Here is a 21,634-nt window from a genome sequence, read left to right as displayed (position 1 = left end):
TCCATATTTATATCTGAAACTGAGACCACTCATCATGAATTCCAGACCTGAATATCTAACAAAACAAAGAAAATTTTTTAAAATAAATTTTTGAAAAAAAAAATCATAAAAAAAGGGCAAAGAAAGCCAAACTGGAAAAATATTTATTACATATATGATTGACAAAGGGTTAATTTCTACTATACACAAATAAGTCTTAAATAGTAATAAAAAAGATACCAAGAGAAAAATGGGCAAAGATCATCTAGAGAAAATTTGCCAAAAAAAGCAATAAATATTAAAGGATGATGATATACCTCTCTCATAATTAAATGCTATTACAGTAAAATGGTACTATTTTTTACTCTGTCACATTGACAAAGATTTAAAATTCTGACAAAAGGCCGGTATGTCAAAGAAGTATAAACTGGTGAAACTTTTTTTGATAAAATTTATCAAATGTAAATTCTGTACTGCTCTGTGACATATTTTAACTTCTAGATGTTTATATTATTGCTATATTCACTCAAGTGCTCAGAAATATATGTATGTTCTCTGAAGCATTTCTTATAAAAGCAAAACATTGAACACATTCTAAATGTGTTAAATAAATTTCTTAAACAAATTATGGTACATCCATATTGAATATTAAGTAACTGAAAAGAATGAATTAGAGACCTATGTACTGAAACGGAAAATTACCCAAGATAGACTATTGAACACAAAAGAAAATCAAGTTACAGAACATCATAAGTAATATGACCTCCTTGTGTGGTGGAAAAGATATATATATTTGTTAAATACACAGAAAATTTTCCAAAGTATCTGTAATAATCTGTTGAGAGAGTACATTTCTATACTCTGAAATTTTATCATGAACTTATATTATGATCATTATGAACTTTGATAATGAGAGTTTGCAAAAATAAGTTTCAACATACAGATTTACAACTTTCTTACTAGAATTCAGTAACACAAAGCCAGTACTGACTATACATACTCTTACCTGAATGGCGTAAGCAGCTGAATCTTGAGCCCGGCTATTATCTGCATATGCAAGGTAAGCTCTTGTTAGTTCCATCAATAATCCAAAGGCAAAGCTTGAATCTTCTACTCCAGTCTCAATAAAAAAAAAAAAAAGAAAAAGAAAAAAATCAAGTCTAAGGTGCATAAATTTTTTTAAACTGTACTGTGCCTTACATGGTTAATTTAACTTAGTTACCTAGGTGAATTTAACTTAGAAAAGGAAAGGACATTAAGGTTTAAACTAAGTTTAGTACCAAGGCTAAAACATAATCTGTAGCCAAGAAACCAAACCTAAGGCTTTTTAGACTATTTATAAAGAGTATTAGAATCGTTCAACTCCTGCAGAGCTCCAACAATTTTCACTTTTTTTTGGTTTTGATTTGTTGTTGTTGCTGTTGTTGTTGTTGCTAAAGATTTTATTTTTAAGTAATCTCTACACTCAATGTGACCCTGAGATCAAGAGTCACACAATCTTCCGACTAAGCCAGCCAGGTGCCCCTCATTTCTGTTTTTTTTTAACCTTTAAAAAGAAAATTGTATATACAGCATTTCCTAAATTGCATGCTGTAGAAGCCTGGTCATTTGAGACACTTGAAGAAATAATTTTAACATACCCTCCTTTTGGATGTGCATAGTGCATACATTAAACGATACATCAGATGTTCTGCTTGATTCTGTTTTACAGGATTTCTCAAACATATTTGACCATGGAAACTTTTCTATACACTCACTATTATGACACCCTGGGAAATTAGTTTCCCATGAAAACACTTAGCAATAGTGTTGAAATAGTAATATTTAAATAATTAATTAGGTTTTAACTATTTGTCATCATTAGGTTGGGAAGCTTTTTAAAAAGAACACAGCACACTAGTCTGGACTCCAACTTTACTGTTTTTGGCACTAGATATCTGCAAATAGTATTAAGGAATAAACTCTGAAGTTTCCTAAATTGTCTAGTTTAGATCATGTTGCCACTAAGGATAACCTGAATAGTTCTTTGTAAATGAAATATAGAAATTCAAATAGGACAGAGAACTCTTCTTGTCATTCCAAATTACCATTACTTACCACAAATGTAAAATCTTTTCCTTGGCTTTCAGTTGTTGAGAAATCTAGTCGACCTGGATCTATTGCCCCCAATTCCCCTAAACATTCCCCACAGAGCAACCGAGCTTGAGAGTTTGCATCTTGACACCCTTTCAAAAGCACTGTCACCAACTGTGAGATAACAGGTTCCACTGTTTCACTATCTGTTGCATATTTTATCAGTTTTTCCTAAAAGTAGAAAGAAAATTTTTACATAACTTCAGCAAACTAGTATATTTTCCTAACTAGAAACTAATTTAATATTAAGGAATATATGATATAAACATTGATAAAATTAAATTCTGATATCTGCAGTCTTTTCAGCTCTTTTTTGATGAGTTCACAGAATATAGTTCATAATACATTCTGTGGGATTATAATCATTATTTTAGAATGTTTTAATCTTTAATCCATTAAGCAGTTACTGAGAATTATTACATGAGTATACAAAAATAAGTAAGACATAGACTTCTCCCAGCAAGTTCCCTGTCTAAGGGGAAAATAGACATGTAAATAAGTAATTAAAATATCATATGGTATGTACAATAACAAATATATTTACAAGGTAAGGAAGCAATCAAGAAGATAAAAAGAACTCAGGGTAACGTTTCAAGGATAGAGGACAGATACGTAAGTAAATAAGTCAACAAGGAATAGCTATTACTTAAAAGAAGAAGACTGAAAAGCATATATGAAACCAGCAGAGTAGGAGAAAAAATAAAGGGGAAAGGATTCCATGGTGATAAGGAAACAATACATTGGTTTAAGTAATCTTTTTTCATCAATCTCCTGAGGATGCTGTAATGAAGATGATGTTAAGTAAGAAGCAAAAGTAAAGCACACATGAGGATCTCAAACTCCATGTTAAAAATATGATTCAAGTTAGAGTAATCATTTCAAAAGAAAAATAAAGACATTTTATCTCATTAAGAGTCTTTAACAGTCGATCACTTAAATAACATTACAGATTAATTCAGGTATAAAAACTTAAAAATGAGCTAGTAATCAATAAATAGCAAAACTAATATAAGAAATTATAAACATGTACTCACATCCTAAAACTAGAAAATAAAAGATCACTTTAGTTGGCAGAGATAAATTTAGTTCAAGGCAATACTTGTTATGAAACACTAAATGAAAGGTAATTTAAAAATATACTTACCTCCTATGTATTTATTTATTTATTTAAAGATTTTATTTATTTGACAGAGAGAGACACAGCAAGAGAGGGAACACAAGCAGAGGGAGTGGGAGAGGGAGAAGCAGGCTTCCCGCTGAGCAAGGAGCCCGATGTGGGGCTTGATCCCAGGAGCCTGGGATCATGACCTGAGCCGAAGGCAGACGCCTAATGACTGAGGCACCCAGGCGCCCCTCCTATGTATTTAAAAACGTTTTGACTTCTAGGTTAGACAAATTAAAGTTTCATTTTTCAGCAAAAATACTGGGTTCCAAAAATGAATGTGTGTTCAATGCCTCTATTTAAAAAGGCTTTTTAACATATGGACCCAATTTTATCATTTTCCAAATGCCTGATCAGTTGTCAAAACAAATTTGTTTGCTCTAATTATTTGAAATATAATTTTTATCATATCCTAGAAGTCTATATACATAAAGGTCTATGCTTGAACTTTCTAGTCTTTCTCACTGGTCTGTTTATTCATGCACCAGAATCACACTGTTATAATTACAGAGGCTATATAGTATGTTACTATCTAGTAGGGATACTAAACGCTCATAGTTGCTTTTTTCCCCCTAGACTTTTCTTAGCTTTTTTTTTTTTTTTTTTAAAGATTTATTTGACAGAGAGAGACAGTAAGAGCAGGAACACAAACGGGGGGGTGGGAGAGGGAGAAGCAGGCTTCCCGCTGAGCAGGGAGCTCAATGAGGGGCTCGATCCCAGGACCCTGGCAGCCCAAGGCAGATGCTTAACAACTGAGCCACCCAGGTGCCCCTTCTTAGCTGTTTTTATGTTTATTTTCCCATATGAACATTAGTATGAACTTTTGTAGTTAAAAAAACAAGCAAGTTCTTGGCATTCCTTTGGGATATCATTAAATTTATAAAATAATCTAGAGAGAACTGAAATCTTTGTAATACTAAGGCAACCTACCAGATAAATACGGGATGCTTTCCATTTGTTTAAATCTACTATATTTTTGTGTCTTTCTGGAGTGTTTCAAGGTTTTTCTTTATTGGTTTATACATTTCTCATCATGCTTATTCCTAAATATATTATCTTCTTCTGTTACTATTGTAAGTTGGGTTTTCCAACAAATCTTCTACCTGGTTATTGCTTATTATGTGAAAATTATTTTTTATATGTTGACTTTATATCCTCCTATCTTACTGAATTAGCTTGTTATCTGAGTTAGTTTTATTGATAACTCTCTACAGTTTTTCAAGTATATTAGCCTATCATCTACCAATAGAAATTCTTTTACAGGGGCACCTGGGCGACTTAGCCAGTTAAGCATCTGCCTTTGGCTCAGGTCCAGGGTCCTGGGATCAAGCCCCACATCAAGCTCCCTACTCAGCGGGGAGTCTGCTTCTCCCTCTGCCCTCCCCCACTCGATCTCCCCCCGCTTTCAAAAATAAATTTAAAAATCTTTTAAAAAAAATTCTTTTACGGGGCACCTGGGTGGCTCAGTCATTAAGCGTCTGCCTTCGGCTCACGTCATGATCCCGGGGTCCTGGGATCGAGCCCCGCATCAGGCTCCCTGCTCGGCAGGAAGCCTGCTTCTCCCTCTCCCCCTCCCCCTGCTTGTGTTCCCTCTCTCGCTATGTCTCTGTCAAATAAATAAATAAATCTTTAAAAAAAAAAAATTCTTTTACATTTTTCCCAATTCTTATGATTCTGACTGCTTATGCTTATCTAAAGTCATTGGGTGATACTTTCAGCTGAATGTTAAACTGTAGTGGAGATAATGAGTAAGCTTGCTTTAGTGGGAATGCATCTTATTTTCCCATTATGTGTATGTATGTATGCATGCATGTATACAAATATATACATACACATACACATATATGTATTAAGGTAGTATCTATCCATCAATTCTTATTTTCTTGGTTGTTTTTATCTCAAGTGGATGTTACAGTTTGTCAAAGGCTTTTTCGGCATCTATGGAAATAATGGTATGATTTTCCTCCTTAGATATATGAATATAGTGAATTTTATTAATGAATTGCTAAATAAGAACCATCCTTGCAATCCTGGAATAAATTACAGTTGGTCATGGTATTATTTTCTTAATGTGAAACTGAATTGTTTGATAATATTTCACTTAGAATTTTTCGTATCGGTATTTGTAAGTGGATAATGAAATTTAATTTGTTTTGTGATAGCACTAAACTCATGGAGTTTAGTGAACATTGTTACATAATATTCCTCAAAAAAACTGGATGTTTTCCTTCATTTTCTATGCTCCAAAACAATTTAAAACAGCACTTGGACTATCTGGTTTTTGAAGATTTCGTAAAAATCCCCCTGTGAAATCACTGGGCCTGGTGCTTTCCTCTAGAGGTAATTCTTTTATAATATTCTCCAATTCTTCTATAGAAATTAGTCTTTCTTCTGGAGTCAATTTTGACAAACTGTATTTTCCAGGGAAAATATCCAAGTTTGCAAATGTATTTGCACAGAAGGGTACAAAGTAGTTTGTCATTTTAAAAAATATTTCCTTTGTTTCAATGGTTATTTCTGTCTTGTCATTTCCTATTTACAAATTTGTGCTCTCTTTTTGTTCTTCATTAGGTTAGATATTTATCTATTTTGCTAATGTTTTCCAAAGAACTAGATTTTTTATTTTTTTTGTTCTCTGTATCATTAATTTCTACTTTTATTTTTTATTATTTTCTTGCTGTGCTTTGTTGAAATTTAGTTCACATGCTATAAATTCACTCTTTTAAAGTATATAAATCAATATTTAGTATATTTACAAGGTGTAGTACAAGCGCAACCATTACTTCTAATTCCAGAACATTTTTTTGAAGATTTATTTTAGAGAGAGAGAGAGAGCGAGTGAGGAGGGGCAGCAGGAGAGAGAATCCTGAAGCTGACTCCCCAGTGAATTGGGGGGGGAGGCCTCAATCCCAGGACTTCGAGATCATGACTTGAGCTGAAATCAAGAGTCAGCCGCTCAATCCAAATGAGCCACCCAGGCGCCCCATTCCAGAACATTTTTATCACCCAAAAAGGTAACTGTACCTCTTAGTGGTCACTCCCCATTTCCCCCATCCTCCTAGCCACAGGAAACCACTAATCTACCTTCTGTCTCCATGGACTTGCTCATTCAGGAGAATATATACATATGTATTTATAATGTATCTTCTTTGTAAATTTTGTATCTTCTTCATGAATTATGGCTTTTAGCATTATGAAGTGCCCTTTTTCTGTCATATTTAATGCTTTTTTGGTTTCAATTCTTTACCATCTAGTGGCAGAATGCGAATTCCTGCTTTCTTATTATTTCCACTTACTGGTTATAAATTTGTTCATCTCTTTATTTTTAGCATTCCTAAATTACTCTTTTTAGATGTATGTACTGCATATAGCATAGAGTTTGTTTTTGCATTGTTAAGTCAAATTATAAATTCTTTTCTTTTAAGGTCTCTCACATTTATTAATATGACTGATATCTTCGGCCTCAACTCTGTCATATTTTTTACAATACTGTATGTATTATAATAACTGTATTTTTCCCCTAGTGTGTTTTATTTGCTTTAAAAATTATTTTAGTACGGCAGAAAGTTGATACTTTTGTTCTAAAGGCATCTTCTATACTAATACCTTTTTTAACGTTTCCAGTCCTTTTTTCTTATTTAACCTTATGTAACTGTTTTACCAGCTTGAAATGGTGTATCTTGACTCCCAGTTTTTGCCTATGCAACAATTACTGGGCTTATTTTATTTATATCTCACTGTTTCTCTTCTCCCATTTAAAAAAATTACATTATTTCTACTTTATTAGAATATTTAACATTCATATGTAATTACCCCATCTTTGTTCTCAATGTTGCTTTAGTCTTAATTCTATAATTATATATGAACAGTAAACATCAGTCCTTTTGCCAAAGTCTCCCCAGTCTTCTCTTGATTACCTGAAGCCGTTCTCTAATATATCTCTTAGGAAGGATTTGCTTATACAAACAGTATTCCTTCAATTCTTGTATGTTTACAACTGTGTTTCTTACCTGTGTTAGTCTAAGGATAGCTTGACTCATTCTTTACTCATACTTTATGCCCTTGACATTTTAAAAAATGCGCTACCCTCTCAGCTACTGTGTTGAGAAGTCTGAGTCTAACCTACTTATCATATTCTTCTAAGGATTTTTCAAAAAACATTTTTGCCTGTAGGTCCTGAAAATTTATTATTAAAGTCTAAGATATTTATCAGACTTGACTATTCTGAGGTCAATTTTCTCAGGTACACAATTGGGTCATTTCAACATGTAGATTTAGGCCTTTTTCTTTCAGAAAGTTTTCTTAGATTATAGTTCTAAATATTAATTCTGTTCTATTGTTTTATTTTTCTTCTTCAGAGACTCTAATTTCGTGTATGTGAAATCTGAAAACCTTCCATTTCAACCACTTTTTTGATCCTATTCACTCCTTTTTTAAACTTTATTTTCATTCTCTTGGTTATTTTTTTGCCTTTCCTCAGTGCTCCTTACTAATAGTCAAATATATCCTCTCAGGGCGCCTGGGTGGCTCAGTCGTTAAGCGTCTGCCTTCGGCTCAGGTCATGATCCCGGAGTCCCGGGATCGAGCCCCGCATCAGGCTCCCTGCTCAGCAGGGAGCCTGCTTCTCCCTCTCCCTCTGCTGCTGCTCCCCTACTTGTGCTCTCTCCGTCAAATAAATAAAATCTTTAAACAAAAACAAAAACAAAACAAAAAACAGTTTTAAAATAGTTTAATTAAAATAGTTTAATCTTCATTTCTTAAGTTTTTCTTTTCTGAATTCAGTCACCTCTTATTTCACATCTTTTTGGTTTCTGTCCATTTCTCTTGCTTTTTAAATTTTTCATTTAATTTTCTTTTCATATCTGCAAACAATTGCTTGAAATATTTAATTCAGGCTGTAGTGCTAAGTCTGGTTTTCTTCTGCTTAATGGTTAGCATTGAGGGAGGAACTGATATCAACCAAAAGATTTTATTTTCATTTTTTTTGTCTTACAAAAACCTTATATGTATAGAATATATTTTTTTATTTATACTGTAGACCCTCTATAATAGCTGTATGCAGTAACAGTAAGGGTTTTATAGTGGCTTGCAAGATTCCTATTTCATAAATACTCTCTTCTGTCAGCCTAGTGAAATATAGTTTTTTTCATAAGTAGCTTTTGGGGAAGGAGAGTAGGGGGAGAATCTGGCACATCTGTGATCTTATAGATTTCTTTTTATTTCTACAGGAACCTTAAAATTCTCTTACTTTCTTCTTTCCGTTTACAATTAAGTCTCCAAAGAATGTCCCCATCCTATTCTTTCAGTTCTCCCCAGACATAATGATCTTCACAGACTACAACCTTAGGATCTGTACACTTTAAAGTACCTTCCTTGTAGCCAGAGCTCTGATGTGCCACATCCTGGACCTACTTTTTGAGTGGGACCATCTTTGTTGATTTTATCTTTGCTTCATTATCCTTGGTTCCTCCACTCCACTCTCTTCTTTTTCATATAGTCTTCTCAGAATCTAACTGCTCTTAACATAAACTTGTGACATGAGCTCCAGATAGCTCCACTGCTTATAGGCAATCTGAAGTTCATAGTATTCGCAGTTTCACAGTTATGCCGAAGGTATGAGTTATATGTGGATTTACTTGCTCTCCTTGTTGCTCTCTATGCTTTGGAGGGTATGTAGAGATTCAGATTTAGGCTTCCAACATTATCCTAGTATAACCTGGAGGTCTCTAGCAGCTTTATTTTCAATGGGCTCATTCTTGGATTTGTAATCATTACCAAATATGTCTTTTTACTGGAATTCTGCATTACCAGCAAAGTTTATTTTGGCCTCAATACAAACGCCCTGTCCTACTGGGATTTTACCATAGACATTCACCTCAACATGAGTAGGATCAATTTTCAGAAAGAGATTATATAGTTGCTCAGTTTGATCTATAGCCTGATTTTTCTGACACAGAAATAAAAACTTCTTGCTATCCACTGACCTTAGGTGTCATTTTTATCCTTCAAAAATGTAGATGCCTCCTTAAAAGTAAGGAGTATAAACTGTCATTTCTTTAATGTCAACGACCCTCTGGGGGCTCCCCATTAGAACAGGGCTTTTGCAGGGTCAGTCCATCAAAACAGTCAAGTACCTAAGGCTACAGTAGCATCATCTTATTAACTGTCACACCATCTTTTAGAGTTTACTTTGTCACTACATTATACCCAATTATTTCTTTAGCCAGTTATACCACAACTTTAGATCTAATTATTTAAAACACCTCCTTTCAATGTACTCATGAAGTATCTTTTCCTCTCCCTCTGGTTAAGATCTGAACTTTTAAAAGAGTATCTTTTGCATTTGTTCTTTCATGGACTCTCACAGCATTCACTACAAAGACTCTTTGACTTCTAACCCTGTTTTCTTACATCAGTTTCTTGCTCTCGTATTGCTATAGGTTCAGCCATATTCTAGAGCTGCAATGTCCATTATCATAGCCACTATCCACATGAAGCTATTTAAATTTAAACAAAATTAAATAAAATTAAATATCCAGTTCTTTAATCACACATTTTAAGTGCTCAAAAGAGCCACATGTGGCTAGCAGTTACGACTGGACAGTGCATGTACAGAACATTTCCATCTTCACCGAAAATTCTTTTGGACACTGCTATTCTAGAACTTAACTGATTGCTTTCAACACTGACGTTACCTTCTTGTCATACTTGGAAAAAAACAAAACATTTCTTTCTCTCTTTTTGTGAGGTGTTTTAGGCCAGTATCTGTGGGGATATAGCTGGGAAGACATGTGTCTCTGGATGTCTTCTCTTCTTTTCTTAATTTCCCTGACGCCTCCAAGCCATTGTCTTTGGTTTCTTCTTACTAACCTAAAGTAAATTTATCCAGTTATATATTGATTCTAAACTAGATTAAACCTTACTTTAAAATATCCTATAACAATCTGTGGCCATTACATCTTATTCAGACTCTATCTGACCTTCAAGACTCCTGCAAGTACACTTACCTTCTTACTCTGCCTAGCTAATCTATTAGCACTGGGGCTTCACATTGAAGGAAGGCTTCTCAGGGTATTACCAGATGTGATTTTTCTTTTGTGACAAAGTTGGGCAATTGTGGCTTTTCCCTAAGAATATAAGCAATCTCCTTAAATTCTCAGATTTAGCCATTTATATCTAAGAGGTAATGATCAATATAAAGTTTCCTTAAATTAGGCCAGAATCATGTCATCTGCTTAGAAATAACCTAACCTAGGAAACCTCTAGGCCAAGAGGAAAGATCCTTTGCTATTCATAAATCCCTATATTAATATAAAAAGCTAGAAGCCCTCTAAGTTACTGAAATCCAGGTAGAGGTTTGTTTGGGGCAAGGGTAAGCACACAGTAGTTTCACTGAAGTAAGTGGAGGGCAGGGAATGAGGCTGTAAGATTGATAATGTAGATTCAGAGTTAGGAGAGCATAAAACTTATACTTAAGGAGATTCAAGGCTCCTCACCTGTGGTAGGACCCCTAAATCATGAGGGTCTTTTCACTTTCAGAGCTTGTCATATAAGTTCTTGACATGCAAAAACAAATACCTCAGATAATTTTTTTCTATTTTATAGCTTTACAGTGATCAAGTATTTTAAATACCAGTTCTCACTGTCATCAAGGTTAGAACTAATCTACAGTATGTTGCCAAAGAAAAGAATAAAGTTCACTGGCATCATGAAAAAGTAAAATTAAAAATTTAGTTTCATTAAAACTAAAAGTTAATTCAGTCAAAATGTAAAATGGCAAAATTACTGAGATTTTATATGATAGATATCTATAGGAAATTATATGAGAAGACACATGAACCGCTGCTGTTGTACACATACACCCTTACTGAGGAAGATGCAATAACCTAAAACATAACTGTCAAATCATGACCCTTCAAAACAACAACAAAAAACTCTGCACATCCCTGGTATTCAGCCTCAGAGAGTATCTCATGGATTAGTGATTCTAAGTCAGGTCTGATAATCTCGGTAAAATAAAAATTACTTCTTTCATTGAACCTACTGAATCTCAAGCAAATATGCTAACCTATCATCTTTTCTTTAAACTAAACTTTAAACTTTCTTTAAACTTCTTTAAACATCTTTCTTTTCTATACCTTTTAATTATATCTTAGGATCTTAGTATACCTGATTTTTATACAAAGTTTCCTTCAAACTCGTAAGAGCATGAATACGAACATCTACATTTTCATGTTGAATTGCTTTCATGGATAATTGAAGAGTTGTCTGAAGATCTGTACTCTCCGAGGTCTCCTATATAAAGAACACAGAGAGATACACCTTATCAGTTAATGATTTCAGAAACCATTTCAGAAGGTCTGGATTCCCTATAGAGCTACCATTAAAGTGGTAAACTATACCCCAATTAAAAGCAGCTTTAAAAAATAATTTCCAGGCACCTGGGTGGCTAAGTCGGTTAAGCGTCTGCCTTCGGCTCAAGTCATGATCCCAGGGTACTGGGATCAAGTCTTGCATCGGGCGCCCTGCTCAGCAGGGAGTCTGCTTCTCCCTCTGCCCCTCCCCCCTTGCTCGTGCCCGAGTGTGCTCCCCCCTCTCTCAAAAATAAATAAGTAAAATCTTAAGAAAATAATTTCCATCTCTTCATTCATATAGCATATGTCATTTTTAGTAATTCTTGGGAAAGGGATTTCATTCTAAAACCTTTAGACCTGGAGAAAAATTTTATTCAGATCAAATAAAGAATCTACTTCCTGGTAAGAAATACAAGTTTCCCTTAACTTACAAAAGACTACATAATAGCCTTGAACCAAACCTAGATTATACAAATGAATAATTCACTCTTTACTTTGATTACTTACTTTCTTATGACTATGACGAGTTACCCAGTAAAAGAGAAAATAAAGACCTCAGAACCAAGCTTGGGGTCTATAGTAAATACTTCTGCTATTCTGACCCAAGATCAGGTATCCCACTTTCTGCCCTAAAATTCTATGGAATCACCATTAATACTTTCATAATTTCGGAGAATTCACTGGACTTCAAGATGATGGAACTACAGGTTATGCCCCTTCTAAAGCTCAGGAATTGGTAAGATTTGACAATTTCATACCATCGTTTGTAGCACAAAATAACTAGAATTCTCCCACAGCTTTTCAGGGCATGAAGCTATGGTAGTTTCTTCTTTGGGGAACTATAAGTAGGGACATATTGACCTGGGAAGTAAAGTCACAAGTACTGTATTCTTTGTTCTCTGTTTTCTGTAATGCAATAACATCTTTATCTAAATGCTAAAACTTCCTTCTAAAAATCATAATTTGTGATAGGATTATCTAATTGTCAAAATTAGCTATCAGAAAAGTACTATATTATCTCTAGATATGATTCTAAAGAACCTCTGTTCAAAGATTGGAATCTGGAAACAATTTTGTACCAGTGATCTTCTAAGACATAAATAAAAAATTAAATACCTTTCTATATTCCTGTAGAACTGCTTTTATTTTTTTTAATTCTGGATGATCAGGTAAAAAATATATTTCATGAAGAAAATCTTGTACAGCATCCCTAATAGTTAATTGGAAGAAAAAGAATTATTTGCAAAGAGTATAAGTACTAAAAAAAATATAAGGCAGAGGTTGAAACTAAAGCCAATTTAGTTCACACTTAAAAGTGCTAGTGGGGATGCCTGGTGGGCTCAGTTGGTAGAGCATCTCCGGGTGATGAGTTTGAGCCCCACATTGGGTGTAGAGATTTAAAAACTAATATCTTAAAAAAAAAAAAAAAGTGCAAGAGACGGCTGGATGGCTCAGTTGGTTAAGTGTCCAACTCCTGATTTCAGCTCAGGTCATGATCTCATCAGGGTTGTAAGATGGAGCTTAATGGGGCTCTGTGCTCAGCGTCAAGTTGCTTCGGTTTCTCTCTCCCCCATCTCTCTGCCCATCCCCCCACTCTCTTTATCTCTCAAATAAATTCTTTAAAAAAGTGCTAGTGGATTAATGATTCTTCCTAACCATGTCTAGTGGTTAATAATATTAAATAATCAAATCTAAGGAAATCAGCTGTTGCAATATTTACATTGGTAGCCCCAAATAAAACTATACTTCTTTGTATATGTATGCATGTATAGTCACTTCCTCTTCATTTTGGGCAAGGTGTGTGACTTGCTTTAACACACAGAATGTGGCAGAGGAAATGCTGTGCCAATTTAGAGCCTAAGTGTTAAAAAGGTCTGGTAGCTTCTGGTTTTGTGCTCATCAGAGTCCTAAGTCACCGCGTAAGGCCACCAACAGGGACTGGTTACGTGAAAAGAGTGAGGCTCTAAGGCTACATGGAAAGAGACAGAAACCCAGCTAAGTCTACCTGCTGGCTGATAGCAGCCACACCAGTGACCAAAGAATCCACCAGCTGAACCCAGTCCAGATTGCAAAATTTTGAGTAAATAAAAATGCTGTCTTTTTTTTTTTTTTTTAAAGATTTATTTATTTATTTATTTGAGAGAGAATGAGAGACAGAGAGCATGAGAGGGAGGAGGGTCAGAGGGAGAAGCAGACTCCCCGCTGAGCAGGGAGCCCGATGAGGGACTCGATCCCGGGACTCCAGGATCATGACCTGAGCCGAAGGCAGTCGCTTAACCAACTGAGCCACCCAGGCGCCCAAAAAATGCTGTCATTTTAAGACACCAGATTTTGGAGTAGTTCACAGTGCAGCAAGAGATAGCTAAACCCAACCTTAAAACACTAATTCTCATTAAAAATTTTAGAGAAAAAGATATCAATAATTCTTACTTAGGCTACAATTTTTAATTTGCTTCAAATATAATACTCTAATCTTTCTGAGTCCCAATAATGAATTTCTAAATTCTAGTCTTCATTCACTCATGCAATAAATATATATCAAGCAACTATCATGTGCCACTATGTGCTAGACACTGGTGATGTAACAATAAAGGAAGCTGAAAGAATTTCTTTATTCAGGGAGTTTAAGATGTTTTAACTAGCACTAAATGAAAGAATTTTTTTATATGAAAAGGTAGAGAATTAACTGCTATATAATAAAAAGCACAGGTAACACTATTTACGTAATAATACAAAAAGTATTTGAAAAAGTGATCTAGATCAGTGATTATGTTGTTCTATCATATTCAAATTATCAAAAATAAAAGTATTTTAACTGAAAAAAAAAAAACTACTTTAACCTTTTTTTCTGTACTTTCTCCCTGCTTAGACAGTTACTGAAAATGATTAATGGGAATAGCAGGAGTATGTGTATAGGTGAGTAAGCAGGTAAATAGGTAGTACTTCAAACCCAGCTTTTCCGAAGCAAAGGCAATATATATATCATATAACAGTAAGTGTAAACATAGAAACAATTTTAAAATGTATAGAAACACATTCCAGGCTAAAAAGCAACCAGTGTGAAATACAAAAGTGGAAGGGAGTAACATATGTTCTTCCAATAGCAGTCCAAGTAAGCTAGAGCATAGTCTGTTTTGGAAAATCTTGAGAAAAGATTTAAAGAAATAAGATGTGACCAAATTTTGGAAAGATTTGAATGTCAAGATAAGCAATTTGAAATTCATCTGTTAGTAATTGGGAGAATCATAGAAAATCTCCATATGTTACAATAATACTGATAAAAGAAATGCTTTAAATATGAATAATATGAAGAAATGTGATAAAATCCTAAAGGAAGGGAGGCTGGTTAAAAAGCTAATACAATGAAGTAATGAGACTGTCAACTAAGGTAAGCTATAGAAAGTAAGTGAACATCCCTCCTAACCTTTCTCATGTTATTCAACTGTCTGCCTTTTAAGTGTGAAAGGAAAGGAAAAGGAAAGGTTAAGGGGTGCCTGGGTGGCTCAGCTGGGCGTCTGCCTGTCGCTCTGGTCATGATCCTGGAGTCCTGGGATTGAGCCCCGCGTCAGGTTCCCTGCTCAGCAGGGAGTCTGTTTCTCCCTCTGCCCCTCACCCTGCTCATGCTCTCTCTCAAATAAATAAATAAAATTTAAAAAAAAAAAAAAAGAAAGGAAAGGTAAATTTAGCCTTTTTTCAAAACTGATGAAAAATAATTTTGAGTTGCTGATCTAAGAATGGATCAATGTCACAACTGAAATAACATCAGTTCAATCTGTATTGACTTAAAGCATGTCAATTATTTTTGTTTGATGCACCCTAAATTAAAAAGAATGTGAACAATTCCACCTTGCCAGCAGTAATCCCAATACCTTGAGACATAAATATACAGTAATAAAAAGTTGCTATCTTTACTATTAATTTCAGTTACAATAAATACCTGTTTTCAATTATGAGGTAGTGAAATATAGCTGCAGTTTCTTCAGGCTGGATATGTATGAGAGGTAACAAAGCCACTATCACATGACTGAGAAGGGAACCAAGATAAGCATGATCCAGGCAACGAACAAAACAATCCCAAGCTCTATGTGAAAAAATAAATAAGTTAAAAGTCACATTGTTTTTATTATTTGTAAAGCCCCATCAGTGAGTTATTAGCTACAACAATATATACAAATAATACATACATACAAATAATAAAGGCAAACAACAATACAAATAATAAGGTTACAATGCAGCTGTAAAAACAGAATAAAGATCAGTACTCTATATGCAAACAGAGTGATCTCTCTAATGTATTAAGTCAAAAAAAGCAAGGTAAAAAACAGAGGTTATAATATGCTACCTTTTGGGGCAAGGCTAATACAAAAATAAGTGTGTGTGTGTATTTGTTTATACATTTTTATTTTATTTTTTTTAAGATTTTATTTATTTACTTGACAGAGAGAGAGACAGCGAGAGAGGGAACACAAGCAGGGGGAGTGGGAGAGGGAGAAGCAGGCCTCCCGCTGAACAGGGAGCCCAATGCAGGGCTGGATCCCAGGACCTTGGGATCATGACCTGAGCCAAAGGCAGACGCTTAACGACTGAGCCACTCACGTGCCCCAATTTGTTTATACTTTTAAAAAGGGGAGAATTATATAAAAATTAAGAAAAATAGATACTTATAGTTAGAAATGAAATCTAGATTCACAAATTTGAATTTCAGACAATGTTTATGTTTTATATGAATTTAAAATTAAAGAGGGAAAAAGCAACCTCTAAAAATTTTAAACAAACTAGGGGCACCTGGGTGGCTCAGTCGGTTAAGCGTCTGAATTCGGCTCAGGTCATGATCTCAAGGTCCTAGGATTGAGCCCTGCTCTGTGTTCAGCGGGGAGTCTGCTTGTCACTCTTATGCCCTCCCTGCTGCTCATACTCTCTCTGTCTCTCTCTCAAATAAATAAATAAATCCTTTAAAAAAATTTTAAACAAACCGAAACAACTGAACCTAAATGAGTATCAAGTTGGTGACAGAAAAGAATTACTTCACATGACTTTAAAACATATTATTCTGGGGCGCCTGGGTGGCTCAGTTGTTAAGTGTCTGCCTTCGGCTCAGGTCATGATCCCAGAGTCCTGGGATCGACCCCAGGTTGGGCTCCCTGCTCTGCGGGAAGCCTGCTTCTCCCCCTCCCACTCTCCCTGCTTGTGTTCCCTCTCTCGCTGTGTCTCTCTCTGTCAAATAAATAAATAAAATCTTTAAAAAAACAAAAAAAACAAACAAAAAAACATATTATTCTGACACTCCATCTCTAATAAGTATAGTCTAAGGACAAAAAAGACCTCTGAAAAAAACAAAAATACATAGGTAAATAAACAAATAAATAAAACAAAAAAGGGACCTTCAAGAAGCTTAAACTGCATTCAGTAGTCTGTTAGAAGTAATACTAAAATTATATTAAATTAGGAATCCTACATGCCAAAATCTCAATGGCTTGAAAGAAGTGTGGGGAAGGGTCTTAAGGACTGAATCTGTTTGTAAGAGATTATATTTAAGAGGCCAAACAACCAAATGTGTGACATGTGCACGTTATTTTATTCTGACTCAAATCAACATTTTTGGGGAAAAAAATCTTTGAGACAATTGGGGAAATCTGAATAACGGACTGAGTTTTAGATGATATTAAGAAATTCCTACTAATTCTGCTAAGTATAATAATTCATGATGCTCATATTTTTTTAAATGCCTTATCCATTAGATAAATCTGAGGTATTTACAAGTGCAATGATTTGATACTGGGGTTTTCTCTAAAACATTCCAACTAACAATAAAATAGGTGGAGGTGGTCAGATTAAGATTAGCAATGTTGATAACTGTTGAGGTTGGAAAATAGGTATGGAGGGGTTCATTATACTATTTTATTTCCCAGTATGTTAAAAGATTTCATACTAGTATGTCTTTGAAGAAGTAAACATATTCCCTTTCAATACAAATATCCTTTCCATCTTAATTATTTACAGCCTGAAACCCTCAAAGAGATAAGAATTCAAGTTAATGCTACTGGGAAACGCAAAAATTCTAATGAACTTAGGCAGTCAATTACCTGCAACACAATTCAGGAAAATCATCCTTGAATCTCAGGCCAGTTCTTAGCGTGGTCATCATCTTCACCCTCACAGAACTGACATGTTTTGGTCCCATCAACTTCATCAAAGACATCAAACTGTTCAAAGCCTATAAGGTAAGTAGGGCTTTAAAATAAAGCCTATAAACAAGTCAGCAGGAGTAGATGAGCCCTAAGGACAAGATCCCACCCACATCTCAGAGTAGTATCTATTCTCTGGCAACACAATGTCTAAATGTTGGTCAGTTTGTTTTGTCCAAATTCTTATGTAAGAATTACGAATTGGAAAAATATAAGCTGAGTTCTGGTCTGTTTTTTTCTTGTGAAGGTAATTTGTTATTTTTGTCCTGGCAGTGCTCTAGAATAGTAATTTTCAAATTTATTAAGAATATAATACCTATTGTTTAATTTTCTTCATATTCATCCCAAACTATTATGTAGCACATGTATTTTTGTCCTAATGGTACTAATTTCAAGATGCTCTGAATTTAGTAAAACAAACAAATTTAGAAAAACAAAACTGATGACATACCCAGAAAATTATGTACACATTTTATTGTGGAACACAGAATCGGACTTGTATCAACAGCTCCAGGTTCTAATGAAAGGATAAAGAAACTCTCTAGACAACCTTAACTATGTACCAAAACATACAAGCTTTTTATGGTTTAAAACACAAACTATAGTTTTCTTAGATTGAAGGTCATTCTCTCACTCTGGATAACGATAAGAAAGATTCCATGGAGATGAAACAGAAGTTGTCTGGAGGATTAAATTTCCAGGTGACACCAAGAGAATTAAGTATTGGCTGTGGAAGTAGAGTTTAATATTGTACCATGTCTTGGCTCCTTAAGGTTATTAAAAGAAGAAGAGTACAGACTGAAATAAAAGCTTCTACTCAGAGATTTTTTTCTGTAATTTTACTGACTGCAGATATGGAAAGCAATAAAAAGGGAAATTTAATCAGTATCTAAAATTCTCTCCTAATCTATGGACAGAAACTTCTAGTGGTGACCAACTGTTACAGTAGTCATAGTGAAACTTCATTGTGCCAAACACATTTAAACATAAACTGACAAATATTGAAGTTACTTGACTTTATATAACCTAACATTTTTGGTTTTCAAAAACATCATGGGCCATGACTCACAACATACCAGTGTGGACCAATGAACTCAATTATGCAACTTTTGTTGAGCCATCAGAGATGCTAGTCTCTTTTTTTCCCACTGAGCTAGATGGTATGAGGACATGAGCCTGAAGCCCTTGGGGTCATCACCTGGCACTTATGTATAGGGCCAATCCAGGGGCATTTGAGCTAAGAGATGAATTCTGAGAACACTGTGTCCAAAATAAAGTTATGCCCAAAGCTATATTATTCTTACACTTTTAGTCACAAAGCCAATAAAGTCTTCTAAGCCAGTTTGGGTTAAAACTGGCTTTATAAACAAACAAAAACTGTAAGTGATATAATTCCTCTTTTTAGATTCCCCCAAACCTTATAAAGGGATAGAGAGATTCAGAATATCATATGTTTGATTATTTCTTATGGTTTAAATTTTTTAAAATAAATATTTTATTTTGAAAAAATGCACAATTAATGACAAAAATAAACAAAATTACCAAGGTACTCTAGGGAAGAGGCTACATTTGCATCCCAAACTGCATGCAAACCAGCACAGGGATTACTACAGTGGAAAACTCCAATAAAGACTAGTCCTGAAAGGACCAAGCAGAACACCAAAGTATGAAAAGAGCCAGGCTTCTTGATAAGGAGTCTGCTAACTATATATATTTATTTCTTACCTTTGAGTGTTTGTAGCTACAAGCAGAAGTCATGTCTCCTATAAATTCTATATGAATTCTAGAACTTTGCAACTTAATATCACTACCTACCATTTTCTTATCTTCAATGCCAACACTGGAGCTCAGTAACTGCATGTTAAAAAAGGCCAAAATGCCCAACAACTTAGGTTGCAAATAATCAGCCTAATGAAAAAAAAACCACATAAAACAGATATTATGTAAGTTTTACACAGATCGAACTTCATAAATCAACAATTTATTTAACTAACATCATTTCTTTTTTTTTATTTTTTTTATTGTTATGTTAATCCCCATACATTACATCATTAGTTTTAGATATAGTGTTCCATGATTCATTGTTTGTGCATAACACCCAGTGCTCCATGCAGAACATGCCCTCCTCAATACCCATCACCAGGCTAACCCATCCTCCCACCCCCCTCCCCTCTAGAACCCTCAGTTTGTTTTTCAGAGTCCATCGTCTCTCATGGTTCTTCTCCCCCTCCGATTTCCCCCCCTTCGTTCTTCCCCTCCTGCTACATTCTTCTTCTTTTTTTCTTTCTTAACATATATTGCATTATTTGTTTCAGAGGTACAGATCTGAGATTCAACAGTCTTGCACAATTCACAGCGCTTACCAGAGCACATACCCTCCCCACTAACATCATTTCTATATTACCTATGTTAGGATATTAGAATAAGCACTTGGTGGATTTTCTCTAAAAGTATATATTCTCACATCTAGTATTTTAAAAATTAGTGAAACTAGAATGGGAGAAGATATTTGCAAATGACATATCCGATAAAGGGCTAGTATCCAAAATCTATAAAGAACTTCTTAAACTCAACACCCAACAAATGATCCAATCAAGAAATGGGCAGAAGACATGAACAGACATTTTTCCAAAGAAGACATCCAAATGGCAAACAGACACATGAAAAAGTGCTCAACATCGCTCGGCATCAGGGAAATCCAAATCAAAACCTCAATGAGATATCACCTCACACCAGTCAGAATGGCTAAAATTAACAAGTCAGGAAACGACAGATGTTGGAGGGGATGCGGAGAAAGGGGAACCCTCCTACACTGTTGGTGGGAAGGCAAGCTGGTGCAGCCACTCTGGAAAACAGTATGGAAGGTCCTCAAAAAGTTGAAAATAGAGCTATCATACAATCCAGCAACTGCACTACTGGGTATTTACCCCAAAGATACAAATGTAAGGATCTGAAGAGGTACATGCACCCCGATGTTTATAGCAGCAATGTCCACAATAGCCAAACTGTGGAAAGAGCTAAGACGTCCATCAACAGATGAATGGATAAAGAAGATGTGGTATATATATACAATGGAATATTATGCAGCCATCAAAAGGAATGAAATCTTGCCATTTGCAACGACGTGGATAGAACTGGAGAGTGTTATACTGAGCGAAATAAGTCAATCAGAGAAAGACATGTATCATATGACCTCACTGATACGAGGAATTCTTAATCTCAGGAAACAAACTGAGGGTTGCTGGAGTGGTAGGGGGTGGGAGGGATGGGGTGGCTGGGTGATAGACATTGGGGAGGGTATGTGCTATGGTGAGTGCTGTGAATTGTGCAAGACTGTTGAATCATAGATCTGTACCTCTGAAACAAATAATACATTATATGTTAGAAAAAAAAAAAGAAGATAGCAGGAGGGGAAGAATGAAGGGGGGGAAATCGGAGGGGGAGATGAACCATGAGAGACGATGGACTCTGAGAAACAAACTGAGGGTTCTAGAGGGGAGAGGGAGTGGGGGGATGGATTAGCCTGGTGATGGGTATTAAAGAGGGCACATATTGAATGGAGCACTGGGTGTTATACGCAAACAATGAATCACGGAACACTACATCAAAAACTAATGATGTAATGTATGGTGATTAACAGAATAAAAAAAAAGTAAAAAAAAAATTAGTGATTTATAATCACCATGACAAAATATGATTAAACAGTACTTTACAGTGAGAAAATCATGAGCTTTTGAACTATGAAGTGTGCTAGGGGTGAGATCCTCAGGATCTGACTCACAGAAGGACCCAGAATGAAGAGGATATTTAATCTTAAGGAG

The 21,634-nt window shown here is 35.0% G+C and overlaps 1 protein-coding gene across 4 annotated transcripts in view; it reads right to left on the bottom strand.

Moving 5' to 3' along the window:
- The window catches only part of ATR (ATR checkpoint kinase), a 96,904-nt gene that overhangs the window by 49,047 nt on the left and 26,223 nt on the right, over positions 1 to 21,634 (bottom strand). For all 4 annotated transcript variants that reach the window (XM_078070953.1, XM_078070941.1, XM_078070948.1 and 1 more), the window contains 7 exons: positions 19,629 to 19,721; positions 17,712 to 17,842; positions 15,566 to 15,709; positions 12,745 to 12,838; positions 11,444 to 11,569; positions 2,077 to 2,283; positions 986 to 1,099 (listed from right to left, as the gene is read on the bottom strand). In XM_078070953.1, the coding sequence (XP_077927079.1) occupies positions 986 to 1,099; positions 2,077 to 2,283; positions 11,444 to 11,569; positions 12,745 to 12,838; positions 15,566 to 15,709; positions 17,712 to 17,842; positions 19,629 to 19,721 (909 nt within the window). The remainder of the gene's footprint in view (positions 1 to 985; positions 1,100 to 2,076; positions 2,284 to 11,443; positions 11,570 to 12,744; positions 12,839 to 15,565; positions 15,710 to 17,711; positions 17,843 to 19,628; positions 19,722 to 21,634) is intronic.

Source organism: Halichoerus grypus, chromosome 1 (assembly GCF_964656455.1).
Source record: "Halichoerus grypus chromosome 1, mHalGry1.hap1.1, whole genome shotgun sequence".
NCBI classification, from domain to species: domain Eukaryota; kingdom Metazoa; phylum Chordata; class Mammalia; order Carnivora; family Phocidae; genus Halichoerus; species Halichoerus grypus.
The sequence above is the reverse complement of the archived record's forward strand: the minus strand, read 5'-3'. Positions and strand labels throughout refer to the sequence as shown.